At 53.0% G+C, this 22,000-nt stretch overlaps 9 protein-coding genes across 9 annotated transcripts; 6 read left to right on the forward strand and 3 right to left on the reverse strand.

Annotated features, from left to right (window-relative positions):
* The first annotated feature begins 1,314 nt into the window (after positions 1-1,314).
* On the forward strand, positions 1,315-2,151 carry EV422DRAFT_362245 (uncharacterized protein). The gene is made up of 3 exons (XM_053066658.1): positions 1,315-1,475; positions 1,545-1,805; positions 1,871-2,151. The coding sequence occupies exons 1-3, from the start codon at positions 1,395-1,397 to the stop codon at positions 2,009-2,011; spliced, it is 483 nt and encodes a 160-aa protein (XP_052927657.1). The 5' UTR covers positions 1,315-1,394; the 3' UTR covers positions 2,012-2,151.
* On the reverse strand, positions 2,138-5,778 carry EV422DRAFT_521647 (phosphoketolase). Its single transcript, XM_053069768.1, has 7 exons — positions 4,523-5,778; positions 4,352-4,453; positions 3,476-4,281; positions 3,214-3,401; positions 2,956-3,139; positions 2,713-2,882; positions 2,138-2,642 (listed from the first exon to the last, which is right to left on the reverse strand). Exons 1-7 carry the CDS (start codon positions 5,581-5,583, stop codon positions 2,361-2,363), a joined length of 2,793 nt encoding a protein of 930 aa, XP_052927658.1. The 5' UTR covers positions 5,584-5,778; the 3' UTR covers positions 2,138-2,360.
* A 113-nt stretch (positions 5,779-5,891) lies between these two features.
* Positions 5,892-7,262, forward strand: EV422DRAFT_611916 (uncharacterized protein; the record flags this gene model as incomplete). The annotated part of the gene is made up of 4 exons (XM_053073885.1): positions 5,892-6,226; positions 6,300-6,794; positions 6,879-7,135; positions 7,250-7,262. Exons 1-4 carry the CDS (start codon positions 6,224-6,226, stop codon positions 7,260-7,262), a joined length of 768 nt encoding a protein of 255 aa, XP_052927659.1. The 5' UTR covers positions 5,892-6,223.
* A 304-nt stretch (positions 7,263-7,566) lies between these two features.
* EV422DRAFT_521649 (uncharacterized protein) lies at positions 7,567-11,647 on the forward strand. The gene is made up of 3 exons (XM_053069769.1): positions 7,567-8,003; positions 8,530-8,822; positions 8,895-11,647. Exons 1-3 carry the CDS (start codon positions 7,928-7,930, stop codon positions 11,415-11,417), a joined length of 2,892 nt encoding a protein of 963 aa, XP_052927660.1. The 5' UTR covers positions 7,567-7,927; the 3' UTR covers positions 11,418-11,647.
* Positions 11,648-11,678: 31 nt separating this feature from the next.
* EV422DRAFT_362327 (uncharacterized protein) lies at positions 11,679-12,292 on the forward strand. The gene has a single exon (XM_053066660.1). It carries the CDS (start codon positions 11,807-11,809, stop codon positions 12,170-12,172), a length of 366 nt encoding a protein of 121 aa, XP_052927661.1. The 5' UTR covers positions 11,679-11,806; the 3' UTR covers positions 12,173-12,292.
* Positions 12,293-13,972, reverse strand: EV422DRAFT_611920 (uncharacterized protein; the record flags this gene model as incomplete). Its single annotated transcript, XM_053073886.1, has 9 exons — positions 12,293-12,596; positions 12,661-12,776; positions 12,837-12,966; positions 13,033-13,158; positions 13,217-13,417; positions 13,483-13,610; positions 13,675-13,725; positions 13,805-13,885; positions 13,930-13,972. 9 exons carry the CDS (start codon positions 13,970-13,972, stop codon positions 12,414-12,416), a joined length of 1,059 nt encoding a protein of 352 aa, XP_052927662.1. The 3' UTR covers positions 12,293-12,413.
* Positions 13,973-14,249: 277 nt separating this feature from the next.
* On the forward strand, positions 14,250-18,726 carry EV422DRAFT_565553 (DNA polymerase family B-domain-containing protein; the record flags this gene model as incomplete). Its single annotated transcript, XM_053072334.1, has 20 exons — positions 14,250-14,357; positions 14,422-14,578; positions 14,653-14,762; positions 14,825-14,935; positions 14,994-15,254; positions 15,311-15,408; positions 15,463-15,623; positions 15,686-15,813; positions 15,879-15,993; positions 16,053-16,223; positions 16,287-16,381; positions 16,442-16,628; positions 16,694-16,906; positions 16,974-17,125; positions 17,186-17,590; positions 17,652-17,832; positions 17,898-18,014; positions 18,077-18,229; positions 18,297-18,639; positions 18,708-18,726. The coding sequence occupies 20 exons, from the start codon at positions 14,250-14,252 to the stop codon at positions 18,724-18,726; spliced, it is 3,285 nt and encodes a 1,094-aa protein (XP_052927663.1).
* Positions 18,727-19,067: 341 nt separating this feature from the next.
* EV422DRAFT_362319 (uncharacterized protein) lies at positions 19,068-20,108 on the forward strand. Its single transcript, XM_053066659.1, has one exon. The coding sequence runs from the start codon at positions 19,186-19,188 to the stop codon at positions 19,876-19,878; it is 693 nt and encodes a 230-aa protein (XP_052927664.1). The 5' UTR covers positions 19,068-19,185; the 3' UTR covers positions 19,879-20,108.
* A 26-nt stretch (positions 20,109-20,134) lies between these two features.
* On the reverse strand, positions 20,135-21,949 carry EV422DRAFT_565555 (uncharacterized protein; the record flags this gene model as incomplete). Its single annotated transcript, XM_053072335.1, has 4 exons — positions 20,135-20,181; positions 20,259-20,317; positions 20,378-20,547; positions 20,606-21,949. The coding sequence occupies 4 exons, from the start codon at positions 21,947-21,949 to the stop codon at positions 20,135-20,137; spliced, it is 1,620 nt and encodes a 539-aa protein (XP_052927665.1).
* Positions 21,950-22,000: the final 51 nt, after the last annotated feature.

Raw genomic sequence — 22,000 nt, forward strand, 5'->3', positions numbered from 1 at the left:
ACGCTGGTTGCAGGAATCCCTGCGGTGCATCAGCCAGACGGACTCGGATATGGAAGGACAGTAAAAACATCGGCGGCATAGCAAAGGATGAGCTTTACAATTCTCCATTCCAAGTTATGCGTGGTTGACGATGGCAGAGATATCTGCGCGCGTTGACAGCCAGACGGACTCGGATATGAAAGAACTGTAAAGAGACATCCATTGTTGGGCTGCAGTGGCCGCCCTGAGCCTTTACAATTCTCCATTCCAAGTTATGCGTGGCTATGGTAGTGGCAGGAGAGCCTGCACGCGTATCTATAGCCAGACTGACTCGGATATGAAAGAACTGTAAAAGACCGCGGACGGCAGCTCTTCTTCCCACGAGTGCCTTTACAGTTCTCCATTCCAAGTTATGTGTAGCTATGCGGACGGCAGAAAAACCTGCGCATGTATCGATAGCCAGACAGACTCGGATATGAAAGAACTGTAAGATTCGTGGGAAAATTGGGCCTGGGAAAATCGCGTCCCAAGTTGACTATCGGGACGCTTTACCATTCTCCGCTCCAAGTTATGCGTTGTGCCTGGGCTCCGAGCGTATTCCCAGGAGCGTTGAGGCTGCAAGGCAGAACCCGGATGCGAGAAAACAGTAAAGCCGGCGCACGTCAACGATATCCGATTTTACCATCGCGAGATGCCCGGCTCGGTTCCAAGAGATGAGCTGAGACTGGACGCTACTGCAAAGCTTTGACGTCCATCCAGCACCACCACAAGCCTTGGGACGACCGAATGGTACTCGAGTGGTGGGGGCGGGCGAGGTTTGGAGTTTACAGATGAGGCAGGATGGGCGACTCCTTTTATAACCGCAGAGCGAGCTGGCGGGCCAGCTGGGGGTATGGACGTCCCCCAAGCGACACAGCCGGGCCTGGCACGACGTTGGAAGGCCGAAGAAGAAAGGACCTTGGCAAAGGGCGCGCGCAAAGTGATTGCGAGCGGAAAGGGGGCGAGAAAAGCACCCCCCCATCCGCTCGCTCTTTCCCCCTTTTCTCCCAGGGCCATATTGCACAGCAGCACAGGCCCGAATTTCAAGTCTCAAAGAGGCCTAACGCGTTTGTGCTCGGTGACGTGTTCCGGTGGAAGGTCACGTGGACGACACGCTGTCGAATTCTGGTCAGTTTATTTTGGGAGGAAGTTCCGCCTTGTCGAAGCCCTGCCAACCCATTTATAGCTTGTCCAAATACACAGTCGAAATCTTTGATGTTCGGACATTCATACGTATGAGGCGGAAAGCTTAGTTGAGATTCTCCATAAAAGTCTGCGTCTCCCCAGGCGCGCCCGCTTCATTATACGAAAAATCCACAACGAATACCTCTGGCATCCTCCTAATCTTCGTTCAATCAGATTCATATTCCCTCAGCATGTCTCAAAACTGCGGCAAGTGTGAAAAGGCGGTGTACCCCACCGAGAAAATTGAAGCAGCGTCTAAGTGGTACCACAAGGTGGCGTAGACTTGCGACGCCTTCCTTAGCCTTCACCAAATGCTGACCGTATTCTCTCGGACACTCTAGGGGTGCTTTAAATGCAGTGACCCAAATTGCAACATCCAGCTGAATCTGAAGACCTTCAAAGCAGTGAACGATCAAATTTGGTGTCAGAAACACACTCCGCAGCCCAAAGCGACGTCAGTCGCGGACTCGGTGTCGGTCCTGCACGCCATGCATGCCCCGAAAAAGACCGCGGAAGGCTTGCACAAGACAACTGTGGGAACTGGTGAAACTCCACAGTACGGGTTGGACACGCTGCAGACGCAGCATGCCTTGTTGACTCCCGTAAGTTCAAAAGATGATTCACTCCTGTACGAAATCTTACTGACCGTCCTATCACTCGCCAACAGAAAAAGTCAATCGAGAATTTGGGAAACATTCAGAAGGGTGATGCCACGACTCCTCGGTCCGCACAAGCCCAACCGAAATCTGCTGATGCTCAGGGCCAAAATCAGGGCCAGCAGGTTGAGCATGAGGAGATCCAAGTATAGAGTACCGGTGCAACTAGTCCAGTTCTTTCTATAAACCGCCATAGCTATAGGAGCCTTTCTTATCAATCGCCCTCATGTCTGTTGCTGTAATACAAATACCCGATTTTTTCGATAGCCGTTTACAATTCTTCCATATCTGGTGTGCACATGAGTTTGGGAGCGTGGGGGACGTGCCGCGAAGATGTTTGTGGAAAAACGTGCATCGGAAAGATTGCAGATATTGAATGGCACTAAGGGGGATACTTCAAGTGTATGTACAAGTAAGAAATGAACAAAACTGATGAATGAAACTATGCGATGCTACTCTGCGGAATATATTTCATCTCTGGGCGATCAGGTAGTCAATCGCCTACTTGGCCTTGGAGGGAATCTCCTTCAATTCCTTGGGATCCTCGCCAAATTGCACGATATATTTGTCATGAGCATGCAAGCGGCTCTGATAATCAGAAACGAGAAGGTGAAGGTCGGTTCCGCGATCGGCCAAATCCTTGTGGTTGCCGTTGGCCTTGCTGCTGTCACGGTATCGCTGGAACGAGCGCAGAGCGTTGATTGCGAGGTCGAATCGGGAGCATCCGTTGGCTGTGAGCATCTTGAAGGGGGTGGTGGTGGTGCCTTCTTGGTTGTAACCGTGCTATAGTTCAAACCAGCGCGAGTCAGTCAATTTACTTCCGAGGGGTCGACATGGAGAGCAACGAACGCACCACAGCGAGACGGCCGGCGATGAGAGGCCGGTCGAAAACAAGCCCACGAACAACGCCGGGGGTACCGTGGAAATTAAAGATGACCGGCTTGTCGGTGGTGAAGAGAGCGTTGAACTCTTCGTCAGAAAGGGCGTGAGGGTGTCTGCCGGTGGCGCTGAGGATCATGAGATCTGGCGAATGGGAATCCGAAGATCAGTAGGCGTTCTCGGGTAAGTGTCAAGGCGCTGATGTTCTCCCACTCACCGGTGACGTTGACCACACGGACACGCAAGTTGGGAGCGTCAATCTTGAGCATCTCCGCCGCCGCAATAACCTCAAACGTGGTCTCGTTCCCGCATCCAACCAACACAACATCAGGGTCATTGCCATCATGGCTGCTGTATCGGCGCCAGATAGAAGCACCAGCCTTGCAGTGCGCAATCGCTTCCTAGATGAAAGAAACCGGCTGCATCAGATCATATTCGCTCCGCCACCGTATGGCTAGCGAGCCACCCATCATACCTCAGGCTCAAGCCAGAGCGGCATAGGCTGTTTCGAACTGATGATCAGGTTGACGTAGTTGCGAGACGCAAGGCAGTGGTCGATAGTAGTCAGCAATGTGTTAGAGTCGGGAGGCAGGTAGATGCGGACCATGTTGGTCTTCAAGCCTACGAGCGCGTCGATGAAGCTCGGGTTTTGGTGGGAGTAGCCTGTTGCATTGACAAATCAGTACGAAGCTAGTGGAAATGCCCTTCTCCCAGCCAGAGCAGTTGCGAGCACCCACCATTGTGCTCTTGCCTCCACAATGTGGAAGATTCGATGTAGTTCAGAGATCCGATATCTTTCCTCCAGTTGGTTTCACGAGCGACCTTTTGAAACTTCGAGTATTGGATCACCATGGTTGTGATGATGGGCAAGAATGCCTCGTAACTTGGAAAGAGCGCCACCCGTCCCGTCAAGGTGTATCCTTGCATCCATCCTTGGCACTGATGCTCAGACAGCACTTCAATAACACGCCCGCCCTTGTTGCTGCAGAAAGGGTCCCATTGGAAGTTGCGCGTCGTAGATTTGAAGACGCCGGAGAGCTTGTTGCTGTCGAGTTCATCAGGAGAGAAGATGCGGAAGGACTTCGGGTTCTTCTCAATGACTTGGGCAAGGTACTCCCCACATGCGTTCATGCACGCCTGCCATTCATCCATCTTGACCGTTTGAGGTTTGGTGAGGGGACGGAAGTCGGGCAGATCGAGAGGTTTGTAGCCGGCGTAGGTCTTCTCGTTGAGTCCCATCATTCTCTCCTTCCTCGGGAACGTCTTCAGGACGTCCTCCACCGGCACGCCATCCTTGAATAGCTCATCAAACTTGTAGCTCTTCAACCACGCGTCCAATGCTTTGAACTCCTCGTCATCCGATTTGACTTTGGGCAAAGGCACTTGGTGCGAACGCCAGGTTCCTTCGATTTGATGGCCGTGCACCTCCTTCGGACCTGTCCAACCCTTGGGAGTACGCAAAATGATCATAGGCCAGCGCGGCTTGACAATGGGGTTGCCTGAGCGTGCGGCTTGCTGTATGCGGCGGATTTCTTTGTGTGCCCTTGAATTTTTATTGATGAAGATTAGAATCATCGCTGCTTTGGCAGTCTGCATTGAGTGGATGCACTCACCAGTCCATGGACGCAGCCATGTCGGCATCAATCACGTCCATGTTCTCAACAATCCGGACTTGGTAGCCATAGCCTGAGAACAATGCGGACAGCTCTTCATCGCTGTTCGAAGAGTCAGGGTGTCAGTGATACAAACCGGCCACTTGAAGCCTTTCATGTGAGTGAACTTACGACATGGATCCGAAAACTGTGGGCTCGGCGATCTTGTACCCATTAGCGTTCAAGATGGGAATGACAGCTCCACTTTCCTTAGGGTCGAGGTACTTGTACGAGTGCCACGCGGTCGAGGTTGGTCCGGTCTCGGCCTCACCATCTCCAACGATGCAGGTCACGATCAAATCCGGGTTGTCGAAAACAGCTCCGAAACTGACTGCGAGTGCGTATCCGAGCTCACCACCTTCGTGGATGGCGCCAGGAACCTCCGCGTTGACGTGACTCGGGAAACCTCCCGGCCACGAGAAGCCACGCAGGAGCTCGTAGAGACCCTTGCTAGACGTCGCATACCTCTGGTCAAACTTTCCCAATGTCCCCTCCAGGTACAAGTTTGCCAAGACGGCAGGTGCGCCGTGACCAGGTCCAGTTACGAGGAACATGTCAAGATCATGTTTGCGGATGAGACGGTTGCAGTGCGAGTAGATGAAGGTGATGGCCGGACATGTGCCCCAGTGCCCCAGCAGCCTGTCTTTGATGTGATCTTTCGACAGAGGCTCCTTCAGATCTACGTTGTCCTTCAAGAAGATCATGGACGCCGCAAGGTAGTTTGCAGCTCGGCGAGCTTTGCGCATGTTTTCGAAATCCTTCTCATCTTCGGCAGTGATCAGCTTTTGGATATCGAGTTGGACAAGCAAATTTTCGGTGTTGAGTGGTGGGGACGTTTTGTTGAAGATCCCTGGCGGGAGAGGGCCAGGGTGGTCGGCGTCGGTTGATGGTTTGCCCTTACGGGTGGCGTCCTGCGTCTGGTCGTTGGAGCGCGGGGCTTCGGCCGTTGGTGGTGACATGTTGAATGTGTATGTTTCGTGCGTTGACTTTCTCGATCTTATGAACGGCTCCAGAGAAATATGGATGCTATTATATTGTTTGTGCTGCTGTGAGAGGGGCTGGACTGGCGATGCGATGCTTTCTGTGTAGGAGACCCTTTGGCTACCCCACCATTCATATATCCTATAGATCTGGACCTCATTCCTCCGCACCGAAGTTGCATGACAAGGCACCGCAAAACATGAACACCCCATCACGTCACATCCGGGCGTTACATGTTCAAGCCTGCGGCCCGCGTGAAAAATCGAACATCCGTCCCCGTTCACAGAATCACAGACGCTCCGTCTCGCAGCCAGTGAGGAGAAAGGATTGGTGCATTTGTGACGAGCACTTTGCGTCCCCGACTCCGAAGCGCTCCATACGGAGCAGAGTTCACCAACAGAACGTGGCTTTCCCGATGGCTGAATTGTGAATGCGGGCTGCGCACATCCCACACGCGCGAGAATGACATCAGTCCCTCTCTGACTGACAGCGATCGCCTTATCGGTGCTGCGCCACGACGCTGTCAATCCTCATCGCGCTGTCGATTTTCGCAACGCAGCAGGACCGCTCTCCACCTCGTTAACGACCTCCACTCCCGTTGACGACCTCTCCCGCCCAATACGATCGCAAGACGCCGTCAAAAGCGTGTCCACAGTTCTTCGAACGTACAGCTTTAACCGGCTGTTTCACGCTATTCCTTATCTTTCGGACTGTCTCAGCGGGCGGCTGCTGGGAGGAAACCTAGGCAAGCCCATTACCAGCCTGAGCCCAGACTCAACAAAAATATCGAAGTGTAGTTGCTGTTTTAGTGCAAAAAGCAGAGACCTTCATTTCTGACTTGCACAGCGCAAAATGGTAAGGCCTGCGGGGCTCTCTTGACGCTTGGAGAACTGAATGACTCAATTGCACTGACGACCGAAACTCCAAGGTGAAACCAAATTCCAACAAAGCGGGCAACGGCCGCTTCAGCCCCGATGCCGAGGATAGCCACCAGCTCCCAGCACCAAAAAAACGCAGATACCACCAATCTGATCCGGCCCTCGACAGCGAAAATGAAAACCATGATCTGCGCTCGCCTGCGACCAAGAAACCACCCTCATTCATTGTACCTCCCTCGCCCACCCTCAGAAACGAACCACCCTCAAAGACCAAAAATGAACAAGTAGCATTCCAACCCAACTCCGCAGGAGCCGCAGAACCTGCCAAGTCCGCCGACCCCACAGAAACCCCCACCAAAGCAAACGACAAAAACGACATCTGGACCAGGCCGCGATTCAGGACCCTTGTTGATACTCAAGAGCGCCGCCGCCGACCGGACCCGGACGGTACAGACCTGGAATACCCGCCCAGCCCTGACCTGCGCGGGTTTGATGAGTACAAGAAGCGGTGGGATAAGTGTGCTGGTCAAGATGGTGATGATGAGGTAGGTTGATCAAGCAGACCGTCCCCAATTTCAACCATGCGAGTACCATTCCTCACTTCCACCCCTCCCCATATCCCACCACAGGACTCCTCAACCTGGCCCACAACCACCCTTTCTACCACTCTCGACACTGACGACCTCGACACCTGGACCGCAACCCTCTCCACCCTCTCCCTCTCCGCACCTGTCGACACGACCTCGCGCGACGACCCGCGGTTCTTTCCCGACACATTCCTGATCGCGCCGGTCGGGACGCATGGGAGGGTGGATAAAGCGAGGGAGAGGAGTTTGAGTCCTAGGGAGAGGAAGAGGGGTGCGGGGGAATGGAGGGCGGCGTGGAGGTGAGTTGGTGGGGGTTGAATCTGGATCGAGGCGGGCGTGGTTCGGTTGTGACGAATGTCAGATTATCTCTCGCTTATGCGCTTCGCTCTCCAACATCTCTCTTTCGAACGCAGGTATGAGGACTGATAGGTCCGTCGGGAAGAAAGCAGGAGATGACAGTTCGGCGCAAGGAGCTCTGCACATCATAGCTTATCGTGTGGGGTTTCCATTCGGGGTTGAATGCAGCCTCCGAGCGAATTGAGTGAGCTAAGCGTGACTTCCGAGACGGCTCTGAGCGGTGATCCCACGCGAATAACGAGTTGTTGTTTCGCTGAGTTGTTGAAAGGCGAGTTGCGGGTCCGAGGGTTCCGTCCCTGTTCTGCTCACTGCCAACTGCTGGTTGGGTAATTAGCCCGCGACAACCAACATGACGTAAGCGATGCGGTTTGAAATGTTTAAAGTCGGGGGCTCCACGTTTGTCACCGCTTCACATTTCCTCCACATTTCCGCTCCCCCCACATTTCTCCCGGCCTTTCCTACCATATACCTTACAAACCCCTACTCCGAACCCTCAGTTCCAGTACTGCAAACCTCGCTGTAGTCTACATTCACATGCCAGTAATAGCTAGCAAATACTCAATCGGATTCAACAGAAAGTGCAAGAAGTTCAAGTCTCTCTCCAGTCGAGCCAAAGAATATCCGAAGGACCCTCTTCTTGACCGCTGGCGCTCTGCGCTCGAGTTTCGCTCGGAAAGAGTACCCGTACGAAAGAAAAATCAACGCTGGTCCCTGGGACTGCGACAACAGAAGATATGCCAGACCCGGCAGCAAACCCGGCAGACCGGGCGAACGCTGAGGAAGCCGACGAAGTTCAGGTCGAAGACTGTGGTGAGTACCGCGAGAGAGGCGAGTTGCTTGAGATTCCCAGCGATAGCGAGGAGAGTGCTTGAGGTTGATTCGCGCAAGGGAGCCGCTCGAAGACCTGGAGCGAATGCGGACGGCGACGACCGAAGCGAGGCGCAGGGGTGCTTGAGGCGGGCGGGCCCTGGTTCGGTCTGGGAGACCAAGCGTTATCGAAGTCGCTCAGAGCGAACGCCTCTCGAGCCATGCGAGCAGCGGGTGACAGTGAATCGCGAGCGGAGCGAGCCACATTACGTCAGAACCGCAATCCTCCCCCTCGCATTTCTTAGCGAGCCTCAGCGAGCGTCAGATCTTTTGCGAGCGAAGGGAGCACCACATTGCGCCAAAGGCGCAATAATAAGTGGTTGATGGTTGATGGTTGATGGTTGATAGTTGATGGTTGCTGAATTGATGGTTGATCATGCTTTGACGTGCGATGATCGAGTTGTTGATGGTTGATGACGGTTGATGGATGAGTGCACTTTGCTAATAGCTTCACCTTTGTGGTCATCAGCAATTTGTCTGAGCAGCTTGGAGAGCGACCCGCAAGTGGAGCTCGGGCAGCTTGACTGCCCACATGCCGCTCACACTTACCATCTGCACTGTATCTCTCCCTGGAGCGACACGACGAACACTTGTCCCGTAGACAGGGCGTTATTTACCGTAATCAACGTCGTCGAGAAACCGCGCGGCAGGATCATTCGGACCGTACCAGTCGAGGATAGGACACAAAGAGTTGCGAACGACGACGACGATGCGGAATATGAAGTTACCGAATGCGAGATTTGTGGATCCGCAGAGCATGAGGTTAGCATTGCACTTTCCCCGTTGGAATGATGTAGAATCAGTCTCTCATTCACAATCCTCACCTCCCTGCAGGAGACAATGTTGCTCTGCGACCACTGTGACAGTGGCTGGCACCTGGAATGCCTGGGAATGGCGGAAGTTCCAGACGGCGAATGGGCATGCGACAACTGCGAAATTTTATTCACTGGTCCTTCGCCTCGCCCTCCCGGTCTATACAATCAGAACATTGCGCGTCCACCTCGCACTCGGCCACTCAATGATGCAAACATCGTATACGCTCTTCCGGACGATAATGAATCGCCGAGACGATCCCGAAGACGAAGGCCGCGTCCAGTTCCAGTCGTACCCCTCCTTACGACAATCAGACGCGAAGCTGAACGAGCACGAGCCGAACGATCCCGCCAGAATCGGCAGAACCGGCCTCCGCCATCCCCTCCTCACCCAGCTCCGGCGAGCTGGCAGTCGAGACCGACAGCACCCGTCATGCAGTCTGCCGTCTCGAGCGAGAACTCGTCGTACCTAGCTGCGGCCCGGTGGAATCAAACTGCATACATATCTTATTCAGATGACCCTCGCGATGTGCCCGACTGGCTAAGAAACGAGGTGGTTGTGAACCGCACGCCGCAACAACCGCCCGTGCGCTACATCCATGGAGTCAACCCACCTCCTCCGCGACGACGCACTTCGCAGCCCATCCCCGAGCCCGAGCGTCCGGCGGTTGAGTCCGATATCTGGGAGACATTTAACGTCGCGAAGCGAACAAGAGAAGCGGTCGAGGCTGAAGCAAGTGGCTCTTCTTCAAAACGTCGACGGATTGATCTTGATCAGGGCGAGCTGAACAGGACGCCGTCCCAGCGGGGATCAGCGTCGGCTCCCGCGTCGGCTTCCCCTTCAATTCAGGCCACCCGAGTATTCCGACCACCGAGCATCAGGGCAACCCCACCCGTGAATGCAAGCTCGGCCTCAGCTTCGCCAGTAACTCAGTCACCTCGCATATACCGACCGCCAAGCATTAGGTCAGCGTCAGCTTCGGCGTCAGCCTCCCCCATGACGCAGATCTCTCGCATCTTCCGACCCCCTAGTATCAGGGCACCCCCACCCGTGACTACCAACATCATCGGAAATTCGAACCGAAGCGCCAACGGAAGCACGAGCCCAGTGAACGGAAGCGCTAGCGGAAATCTGAACGCAGCTGTCAACGGAACCCTTAACGGAACCCTGAACACACGGGCACAGAGCACGTCGCAAATACAGTCCGTCCTCGCCGGTGCACAAGACCACACCCACTCTCCACCCTCCCGTATACCCCTCCCCTCCCGCCTAGAAAGCAGTACCGCGAACACAAGCGCGAGCGGAACGAACGGCGGCTTGAACACATGGGCACAGGTACCCTCACTCCTCGTCGCAGCCCAGGACGAACCGGATCCTCTCCCTGGAAGCGGAGGCAGTAGTAGTGCGACTTGGCTCATGGACTCTATACCTATACCACAAGATTTATCCTTCCTGAGACGACCGGAAAAGTTACCCTCGTTCCGGCGAGCTGACCATTCAACGATCGGGGCGGGTTCAGCGGTAGAAGACGAAAAAGAGGGCTTCGCTTCCAGCGGAAGCAGCAGGAGTGGCACTCGTCTCACGGACTCGATACCTATATCGGAAAACCTGTCCTTCTTAAGACGACAAGAAAAGTTACCCTCGTTCCGGAAATCTGACCATGCAAGTTCTGCGATTGGACCGGGTCCGAGCGCGAGCAGGACCATGGGTGCTCCGACTCTCAACGAAAGCCGCGATAACGACCCAAAACCACCAAAAGTCACCAGTCGTCAGGGCACTGGGACGAGAGTCGGACCAAGCGCGAGTCGAACAATGGGTGCTCCCACACTCAACGAAACCCGAGACAACGACCTAAAGCCACCAATAGTGAATGGTCGTGGGAAGCGCCCTGCCGCTTCAACCGATGATCCTACAGAGGGTCGAGCGTCCAAGCGGACTCCTGGCTCCGCATGGGATCGGGATGAGCCATATACGCCCGATTTGCAAACGTCACATCGCCAGCGCGAGTCCACAGAGAATAGCGTTAGAGATCCACCAATACCGGATCGAGGGGCGAGACGTGTGCACTCAGGAGCCGCGTCGACACGAACTCACCTTTCCGAGTCCGCGTCGATGCGGGCTAGGCCGCCAGCGCCCGATGCAACAATCCGCAACATCAAAGATCCACCCGGGGCAGACGACAAGCACCGGCATAACGGCACAAACCATTCGCACGAATCCAACAACGGCCACGTCCGAACCAAACAGCCACATAAGTCCAACCAAGAGCCATCACCCCGCCGCCCACACATAAGCAAGGCCGAAATCGCGTCCACGGTCAAAGCGCAGCTCGACAAATACCTCCAGCTGAACCGCAAAGACGGCAAGACAACCAGCCGCACTTCACCGGCGCTCACAAAAGATGAATACAAAAGCACATGCAGAGAAGTAACGCACGAAATATACAAGCTTTTCGCGACGACCTCTGAATATCCGCGCGGTGCCACACTACCCTTGGAGACCCTCGCTGCGGCCAAGATTAGCGATAGTCTGAAGAAACGATGACCTACCTAAGTCGCAAGTTTAGCACATCATATACATGTGAACAGAACCGTAATCGTAAGGTGTGTTCCTTTACCCCCGGCATCTTACTTGCCTCACGAGTTCGAAAGCGGTCATTTGCCTTGTACATTTTAGTTTGTAATACATTGATGCTCATAAGGCAATTCCGGGGGAGACGCCTTGCAAGCATGCATACCTACGTATCGATTGTCAAGTCCTTTTCCACTTGACAATTGACGGCTCTGGCCAGCCAAGGAAAGAACGGTGGTTGCGGAGAGACGCGACGCGCGAGACCCTGACGTCACCAGTGACCACGTCCACCAACGTTGTCCCAAGCCTCATCTCTCACAGCCAAGCACTTCTATCATAAAGTACTGTATCTCAAACCGAACATGGCATTGCAACTGCTTCTGAACCTACTTCCTGGCACAATCGCAACTCCCTACACCACAGCATTCGCCATGAGCAACCCTACTCACAACCAAGGTATGTATGAGAGTACGCTCCTCCATCTCGTGCATGTCGCTGACCTCCGCGTTCTCTTCTCTCTCCCTCGCCAGCCCCAGCGGCCTACGCCCAAGCCATCGCAACCAACGAAGACAAAAAGGAACCCGCCGTCGACTCCAAAACCACAAGCACCCACACCGAAAGCGGCGCAAAGCATACCGCTGCGACCAAGGAGCCCCAGCCTGCTGCTCCGGGAACCGAGGAGCCTGGTCCGAAGATCCCGAAGGCGGGGGAGAATGAGGCGGATTTGACGGCTGGCGGGTTGCTTACGTTTGGGCTAGGGCCTTGAAGTGGTTCCATAACTAGCTATGCAGTGGGGATGCCAATTATCTGTAACATTCGTTTTTCTTTTTGAGATCCTGGTTTGAATTCTTTTTGGAAGCTGCCAAAAGCCTGTCTTGATGTACATAAGTGAATTGCAATAGCAATCACAATCAGTAATGAACTTGTTTTCGAATTACTATATAAAAGTGCAGCGGAATGTGCATTTATCTATTGTTGCTCAAGGCTATTTATCGACGAAGGTGTCCCCGGCCGAGATACACGCGCAGGTCCTCGACCTGGTCTCAAAGGCCGGGCGAACGTCTTGCGCACCGAGTCTGGCGTACTTGCCGCAGTCTCTTGCTCGTCTTTCAGTTCGGCTTCGGTCACTTCATCAATGGAGCTCACTTCGAACTATATGCGGCAGGATAAGTATATCGAACGTTGGCTCATCAAATGATGTCGTTCTCGTACGCACCTTCTTCGAGACGGTGAAACCTTGCTCTTCAGCGGCCAACAGGACACTTGCCCGTGACGATGAATAGAGCATGCGTTCCTTCACTTTCGACGAAGGCGGGCAGATGTAGATGAATGCTGAAACGTTTGTGAGCACATAGCACCGCGTACTCCCAAATGCAGCAGCATAGTTGATACCTGAATTCCCTGCGTCCGGCTTGTAGAACAAGAACCGCGGAGTGTTCGCCTCAACCAACCGAGTCAGGTCGCCGAAACTTCCGGTACTGGCATTGGACAGATCTACCCTCTCTTCCGCTACATTCACCGCCTACGTGTGTCTAAGTACTTCCGTCGTGTCGAACTTCCATGTCGTACGATAGCGCAAAAGACATACCAGGACGACGATGTTAACCGATCCACTCGCCAAGTCAGAAAGGGACTTCCTTGCTTCATCCGCGAACGCAAATGAGACTCCCTGCGCATGAGACCGTCTCGTGGTCGTTCCGATTTCGGCGCTATACTATAAACGAGGGTCAGATCCCGTCGTTGTCCGTCTCCGAAAGAATCGCGCAATCTACCTCAGCTGCCTTTACGGCCTGCATCTCTATCTCGCGCTCCGTCAAAGGTGCTTCCGCGTCTTTATGCAGCACATGCTTGCGATACCCTTCCAGTGACAGTTCAGCGGGCAATGTGCCATATAGCGAGTCGACGAAATTGGCGTCCCCGAGCTCCTTCAATAATGTGGCTTTCGTCGAAGCGTACAGCATCTTATCCCGAACCTGGTATATGCATCATCAAGACATTGTCCGCTTGGTTATATATTTTGGCCTCTGCCAATCCGGACCTTTGCATGGTCTGGCACGTATTGCAGCAAAATCCATTCATATGATCCAGCAGGGGTTTTGGAGTCCAGCCGGAAGAGGACGAAAGCGGGTTCGGCGGGTTCGAACCAGGCGTTCACTTTACTCAGATCTGAGAGGTCAAGCGTAGGTCAGCGGATGCCCGGTCTTTAATGGCAACCAAGTCAGAAACCAACCATCCTCCCACGAGCCCTGTGTAGGCAGCTCCTCTGCAACAGTGGCGTTCTCTGAGTGCATATGCTGTAGTTTGAGTCCCAGTTCAGACTGTTCGACTGCCACCGTCCACACGTCAGAGTCTGCCCATACCGCGATCTATGATGACTTTCAGGGCCCTTTGGTCTGCCGACTGCAGCGCCTTTCCGAAAGCCGAGAGCAGTTCGTCACCGCCTGAAATTGGAAGTTAGTTGGGCAGCTCTTGCAGATGCGGATACAATCGAGGGTGTACTTGCAAGTGATGCCGCTCTGGTGGGACATGTTTGTATGCGTATGTTCTTTGCGCCCAGAGAATAAGGGGAAGTTTACTGCGAGCTGTCCAACTCTCGTGTGTGTGTGTCTGTGCCGCCGACGGGCGTGTCGGACATCATCGCGGCACTTTCGGACTTTCGAACATCGCAAAGTTCCCACGCTCTCAGGGCTTCAACTTCAGGATTCAGGTCGGGCAACGAAACGCCACAGAGAGAGGACAGTAACCGGCACAAACTCTTCAAGCGTCCAGGCAGCAGTTCGAGGTCAGCGGGAACGTATAGCAAAGATGGTTCAAGTGACGCCAGCGAAGCGGAAGGAAGAAGAGGCGGGATTGGTCATAGATAGGCATGAGAGTTTGCCAACGACGTTATCACGACCCAACCCTGCGCTCAAGGTGAGCGGATACCGCTATATTCTTACGGTCAAAGCGCTGTATTCACTTCGTACCCTCACTGCAGAAAAGGAAAAGTTATGTCACCGATCTTCTGGACGCGACCCCCTCCTTCGAAGCAGAGCTTGAGAAACTTTCCCACAACGCACCAAAGATCGCCGACTATAAAAGCACGTGGAACAGACCGGAATTGGCTGGATTCGACCCACAGGCATCGCCTATAGGTAAATTCTTTGACCCGCAAGCTTTTCAATGCTGTGGGGTATAATGCTGACAAACTAATTTATTGGCTTCTCAGTATTTCAGCAGATCGACATTGATGACATTGTACAAACATATGCGCCACGGTTACCAAATCCGTACGGGTTGCATGAAGCATCAACGTTGCGCATGTTTGGATGCACGATGGTATGATGACTTCCAGCTTTTCAGCCCATCATATATCGGCCACCATCTAATCTTGCGCATAGGAAGGGCATAGTGTCACCTGCCACGTGCATGGCTTCCTCCCATACTTCTACGTAGCTGCGCCAATGAACTACCGCCCCGAGCACAAAGATGCTATGCTCAAAGCCTTGAATGTTGGTTCAAGATTCCTTGCTCCATTACCGCGGACCTTATCACTAACTGGCTGTACAGGAGGGATTGAAGATAAATCGTAATAGTCCCGGGCAGGCCGCTCTCGATCTGGAAATGGTGCAAAGGTCGAGCATATACGGCTACCATGGGCCGCGGAAAGCTCTATTTCTACGAGTCATATTGCGGCTCGCTTCCTTTATACCAGCGGCAAAGCGAATGTTCACAACGGGATTCACGGTGAATGGGTTGGGAAGGATGGTCAGCAACCCAACCTATGAGAGCAACATCCCATATCCGCTTCGCTTCATGATTGACGCGCAGGTACGACCCTTTCGAAGAATTGAGCTTCTGATCCTCTGTTAAACAGCTTCCGTCAGATCCAAGGAGCTAGTTGGGTCGAGCTGCCGGCCAGGACATATGTGGTGCGAAACCCATCCAGCGCCCTGACCACTTCACAGATAGAAATCGACATATTGTAAGTGAGCGAAGCAATCAAAGCTTCGAGATCTTCTACTCACCTTCTCAACAGTTGCGAAGACATAGTAGCGCATCAACCAGAAGGCGAATGGCAAAAGATAGCACCTCTACGGATATTGAGCTTCGATATTGAATGCGCTGGCAGGAAAGGCGTGTTTCCGGAGGCGTCCGTGGATCCCGTCATTCAAATCGCAAACATGGTGACACTTCAGGGTAGGTGATTGACCTGGGACATTCGTGAAAGGCGTATTTCTGATGCAGGGCTTGTGGTTTAGGTGAAAGCCGGCCGTTCATCAGGAATGTGTTTACTCTGAAGAAATGTGCCAATATCGTCGGCACCCATACGCTATCATTCGAGACAGAAGAGGAGCTACTGCAGGCATGGAGCGACTTCGTCGTGAAGGTAGGAACTCCTTTGCTTACCAGATTTGGGGTAGGCCGCTGCTGATCTGTCGCAATGAAACGCAGATGGACCCAGACATGCTCATCGGATATAACATCAATGGTTTCGATTTCCCGTACTTGTTGGAGCGAGCGGAGACCTTGAAACTGGAAGACTTCCCTTACTTGGGGCGCATTAAAGGTGCGATATCAACTTAGCGGGCAGGGTTTGCTCGAGCATGTACTCAAACATTCCAAAAGGCTCTCGAACCAATGCGAAGGACAGCAGATTCTCATCGAAGGGGCTGGGCAGTCGAGATACCAAAACCATCAACCTCGAAGGGCGGCTCCAGATGGATGTGTTGCAAGTGATGCAGCGCGATTACAAGTTGCGGTCGTATACTCTGAACTCTGTGTGCGCGCATTTTCTTGGTAGGCAATTCCCGTTTGCGTATGAACACTTGGGATTAAAATGCTAAAGCTGCATTCCTCTAGGCGAGCAAAAGGAGGACGTCCACTACTCTATCATCACAGACTTGCAAAATGGGAATGATGAGACGAGGCGGCGTCTTGCAATCTATTGCTTGAAGGTAAGACTCCACCACTTACTCCCGCAAAATACTCAGCGGTGTGCTAACGATATGGTTCAGGATGCATACTTGCCACAAAGGCTGATCGACAAATTGATGTGCGTCATCAACTACATGGAGATGGCCAGAGTAACTGGAGTTCCTTTCAACTACCTTCTGACGAGGGGACAGCAAATCAAAGTGGTGTCCCAGCTGTATCGGAAAGCGAAAACCGAAGATCTTTTGATTCCTGCCATGGAAGTCGAGGGTATGTGGGTTTGCCTTCTCAAACGCGTGTCGGACGCAAGATCTTTTAAGTTCTCTGTATCACAGGATCCGACGACGTCCAGTACGAGGGAGCGACCGTCATCGAGCCGATGAAAGGGTTTTACGAGAAACCAATCGCGACGCTCGATTTCACATCGCTTTACCCATCAATCATGATGGCTCACAATCTGTGTTATTCAACGTGGCTTCATGATGCTAAGGCAGCGGACCAATATGGGCTCAAAAAGGGCGAAGATTACAAGGTTACGCCTGACAATGGTGAGGAGCAAATGTCCGCGAGATCGAGGGTTCGGGTACTTGAAACCAACCGTTTGTTTTTGGTTAGCGTTCTTCGTGAATCCATCGGTACGAAAAGGGATCCTGCCCACCATTCTCGAAGATCTACTTGCAGCGCGTAAACGGGCCAAGAATGATTTGAAGAAGGAGACGGATCCGTTCAAACGGGCTGTCTTAGACGGACGACAGTTGGCACTGAAGGTAAATAAACCGACGCATAGCATTCAGACGAGTAGGATGGGGCCTCACAAGACAAAATAGATCAGTGCAAACTCAGTATACGGATTCACCGGCGCCACCATTGGAAAGCTTCCTCTTCTCGCCATCTCATCCAGCGTCACCGCATATGGACGTGAGATGATTGAACTGACGAAAGCGCGGGTAGAAGAGAAATTCACCTTGGCGAACGGATATGAGTTTGACGCACAAGTCATTTACGGAGACACGGATTCGGTGATGGTGAAGTTCGGTGTCGATACGGTGGCGGACGCGATGAAATACGGACGAGAAGCCGCCGACTATGTAACGAGCTTTTTCGAGAAACCCATCAATCTCGATTTCGAGAAGGTGTACTATCCGTATCTGCTCATCAACAAGAAGCGATATGCGGGGTTGTACTGGACGAAGCCGGAGAAGCATGATAAGATGGATACGAAGGGGATTGAGGTATGCACGCGGAGCCGCTTTGGAGGTGGAAGGCGTATGCTAACGCTCGACCGTTACGTAGACTGTACGCCGTGATAGTTGTCGCCTGGTTTCCAGTGTCATCGAGACATGTCTAAAGAAGATCCTGGTTGATCGCGACGTCCTCGCAGCTGAAGAGTACACCAAAGGTGTCATTTCCGATCTGTTGCAAAATAAGATCGACCTGTCCCAGCTTGTGATTTCAAAGGCCCTTGGGAAAGCAGGTGGAGCTCATGCAGCAGCATTCACGTTGGATAGCCTCTGTATTCATTTGCTCCTCGCTTTTCAGAATACGCCGCAAAGCAAGCGCATAACGAGTTGGCGGAGCGGATGAGGAAGCGTGATGCGGGATCAGCGCCTGCATTAGGTGACCGTGTGGCCTATGTGATCATCAAGGGAACCAAAGGTAGACATTGCACGATGCTGCAAAGTTGCAGAATGGCAGCATGCTCATATCGTTTTCGATAGATGCTGCCGCGTACGAGAAGGCCGAAGATCCAATATACGTACTTGATAATAACGTGCCCATCGACACAAAGTACTATTTGGAAAACCAGCTGTCGAAACCCTTGATGCGAATCTTCGAACCGATTTTGGGCAGTAAGGCAAATAGGCTGTTATGTAAGTGTAAACCGCAGAATCCACGACGGTTAAGCCATGAGAACTAATCAGGATTTACGTTATGCAGCCGGCGACCACACCCGAACGATATCGGTTGCAGCACCCACAATAGGCGGTCTCATGAAGTTCGCCGTCAAAACCGCAACATGTCTAGGCTGTAAAGCCGTCTTACGCAAAGGAGAAACCGCCGTGTGCGCACATTGCAAACCCCGCGTCGGCGAGCTGTACTACAAACATCTGGACGCCCAGACCGAGATGGAAGTGAAGTTTGCTCGACTATGGACACAATGTCAGCGATGCCAGGGGAGTCTACATCAGGACGTTATATGTACCGCGCAGGATTGTCCGATCTTTTATATGCGGAAGAAGGCGCAGAAGGATATGGGTGATAGTGCTGCAACGCTTGCGAGGTATGGTCGGCTGACTGACTGGCAAAGCAAGATCAGTTCCCCCTATATCTAACGGGTCTTTGCTGCAGGTTTGACTATGCATGGTAGTGGGGCGGAATGGGGTCTCTTTAGATTTTATTGTAGATATTGGACATGCACGTATATAGTTGAGTTGGTAGCATGGTCGGAACTGCCAAGCGGTGTGGATGAAGGCACTTGCGGTGTACATTGGCTAGCATCCGGAATGGAAACATAAGAGAGCTTCGTATTTGCAGATCTACCTTCCCAACATTCCCAACCTTCGTATTTGCAGATTAGCTTCATGAATTGTAAATTTCCATGCCTTCCTGCTGCTGCCGGTGGATTGCGTAGTGTTAAATCTGGAAATGGAGGAAAAAGAGGTCCTGGAGCGGGGAGTTGCTTGTGAGAGTCATTGACAGCACGGCATGCGCCACACCGTCGGGACATGAATCGGAACTTCACGTCAAAGGGGTCTCGGACTTCTCGACTTTGGCTGCTCCTGGCTTCGCTGGCCGTAACGCTTTGAGAACTTTCATCGTAGCAAACATGATCAGAAGTTTGCAGTCACCTCGATCACTGTGTTGGAGTCAGCGATTGAAGCGGTCACCGGTGCAACTTGTTTGGTTGTGCAAGGGACCTAGTCAAGCAAACCGGCTTCTACAACGATCCATAAATCAACCAGCACAACTCGATACTATCGGATCTGGCCAGGAGAAAGCAACGAAATGCTGCGGAGGACACAAGGCTTCTGCCCCATCGGACCCGCCTCTTCGACGGCCGGAAAGCCCTCAAAGCCTAAGTTTCTGGACGTCGAACTCCACTTGGCACCGCGCCTCCTCCAACACTCTCCGCTGCCTTCTCGGCTGCACCCTCGGCGATTTCTCATCCATGTTCTACCTCCAAACCCACTACGCGCACCTTGCCCCGCACATCATCATGTCCCTCTCGATGGCCGCCGGCATCGCATCCTCGGTCCTCCTCGAGACCGCCGTCCTCCGCTCCTGGGAAGGCATGACCACGCAACGAGCGTTCCGGACGGCGGTAGGGATGTCGATGATTTCGATGGTTGTGATGGAGAGTGTGGAGAACGGCGTGGATTGGTGGTTGACGGGAGGTGTGGTGGAGTTGGGCAGTGCGGTGTTTTGGGGGAAGGCGGCGTTTGCGATGGCGTGTGGGTTTGGAGCGGCGCTGCCGTATAACTATTGGAGGTTGAGGGCTTTTGGGAAAGCTTGCCATTGATGTGAGAGAGCCTTTCTGTATATATAGACTGTACAGCATGTTCTGTGATGTATACACCTGTACAGAGTTTATACAGCGCATTCCACCTTCCAGGTCTCGAAATCGCCATAAGCGAAAGGCCGTCCCCCGACGTATACGTATTCACCAAAAATCTATCCAAAATGTCGACATGTCGTACGTCAAGCTGAGCAAACCATCCTTGCTGAGGAGCGTGTATGTCTCCCAACGTATGTACACTGCGATGTGGTCGCCTACTTCATAGTACGGTCTTCTGGTCCAAGTTCATGGCATATACGAAGCCATCTAGAAACGGGGTAAGTTCGGCGAGCATAAGCTTGCGACTGGGTCTGAACCCGCATGCCATAAGACATATAACGTACCCATTTGCTGGCAAAGTGAGTTATATAGCTCCATCAAGTGGAAGATCTTGGTTTTCAGTCTGCTGGACGCGGTAAGCTCATGCGCGACCGTATGCTCAGAGAGACAATCATGGCCGCACCTTTGGCCATACGCAACGCAGGCATGTTGCTGCTCCGACGTGAGTCTTTCATCGTCATTCTGCTCATTGCCGCTAGGTTGATCGGATCTGGAGCCGGCCACCAAGAAACTCCCTGCCAGTGCATCGCTCCGTTGTACATTATTCACAAAGGCGTATAAAAGATCGTGTATCTGTTTACGTGATTCGTGAGACGTTGGACGGAGGTCCGTAGGAACAAGCGCAACGTACATGTCCTTTGCCATCTTCGCTCTCTGAGCTACTCCCTGAATCATCTGAGTCCTCTGCATTCGAGATTGGCCACTCAGGCGTGTCTCTCATCTGCGTGCGGGGCATAGGTTTGGGTGGAGTCAAATTCACCGGGTCATTCGGGGTTATGATTTCATGTGTAGTTGCCGGTGATTTTTCTTCCGCTATACTTGGGTCATCAACCTCTTCGGTAACTTTGCGACCACCAGTATTGCATTCGTTGCTGGTGGGCTCCCCAACAGGTTCCGGGATGTCATCATGCTTTTCAGGCGCATGCTTGTTTTTCTGTGGATGCAGGACAGGACTCCTTGGAGTAGCAGATATCTGTGATGGCGGTCGAGCAAACTGTTGCGGCTTTTGGGATTGACTTGATAGAGCCAACGAGTGGCGGAGCGCCTCCAAAATCTTTGCCGCCACTATCTCAGCACTATCTCGCGCTTGTGTCTCCAGTGGTAAGACTTTTGTGTGGGAGGACGTTACAGAAGGCGCACCCTGGCCGCCAGTCGTCTCGTTCGTTGCCGTTATTCGAACATGGACAGTCGGAGGTGAGTCTGCTTTCCTTGACGACGGCTTCAGCGGCCGTATCATTCGGGATGAATGGTTATTTACGTCCTCTCGTAGCTCCATACTTGCATATTGCTTTGGCTTCCCATATTTTGACGCGTCATCCTTTATTTTGTTGGTAGGCTTCCGTTCTCTCCTGTTTGCCTTCACACCAATGTGTCCCAGATTCACCAGATCGGCTCCTTCACTGAGGACCAGTCTCGTTCGCTCTATCAACAAGTGCTCCAACAGTTTCTTTCGTCTACCAACGGTCTCCAAAGCAAGGCTTGACCGCGCGTCGAGTATAGCGTTGTCAAGCCGCTGATGGATCTTCATAGTGCCGCTTTGGCGACGCTGTAAAGCGGTCTCACGCGCAAAATCTTTGGCTGCTCGAGCCGCTGGCGAAGATCGCCTTACACGCGGTGCAGACTTCGGCCTCGGTTCTCGCGTCTCGACGTGTGAAGCCAAAGGTTTTGAAGAGCGACTCTTGGGATGCTGCTGCTTTGTAGACAGCACAAATCTCCTATCATTCACTTTTCCCGCCTCGCCGTCGTCCTTTGCTGGTCCCGAGGAGGGTGAGAGTATTGGCGGCCTGGTGCTTTGGAGGTGGTGCAGCAACGCGGCGATTTCAGGCCCATTATCTCTGTGTAGCGCGTTTTTACCGGCGTCAGTCGGCAGAGGCGGGCTTCTCCGGGGTGATCCTGGAAGCGACGGGGTGCTCCTATCGAGGCCATCAAGACTGAAAGTAATGTCGTCCTGTGTGTGCGTCGCCAGTAGTGCCATTGTGCGGTGTGATCTTGGCTCAAGATGGAGGGGAAAGGCAAGAAGCCATTC

This window comes from Fimicolochytrium jonesii (genome assembly GCF_025526975.1).
Source record: "Fimicolochytrium jonesii strain JEL569 chromosome Unknown EV422scaffold_5, whole genome shotgun sequence".
In the NCBI taxonomy this organism is placed as follows: Eukaryota; Fungi; Chytridiomycota; class Chytridiomycetes; order Spizellomycetales; family Powellomycetaceae; genus Fimicolochytrium; species Fimicolochytrium jonesii.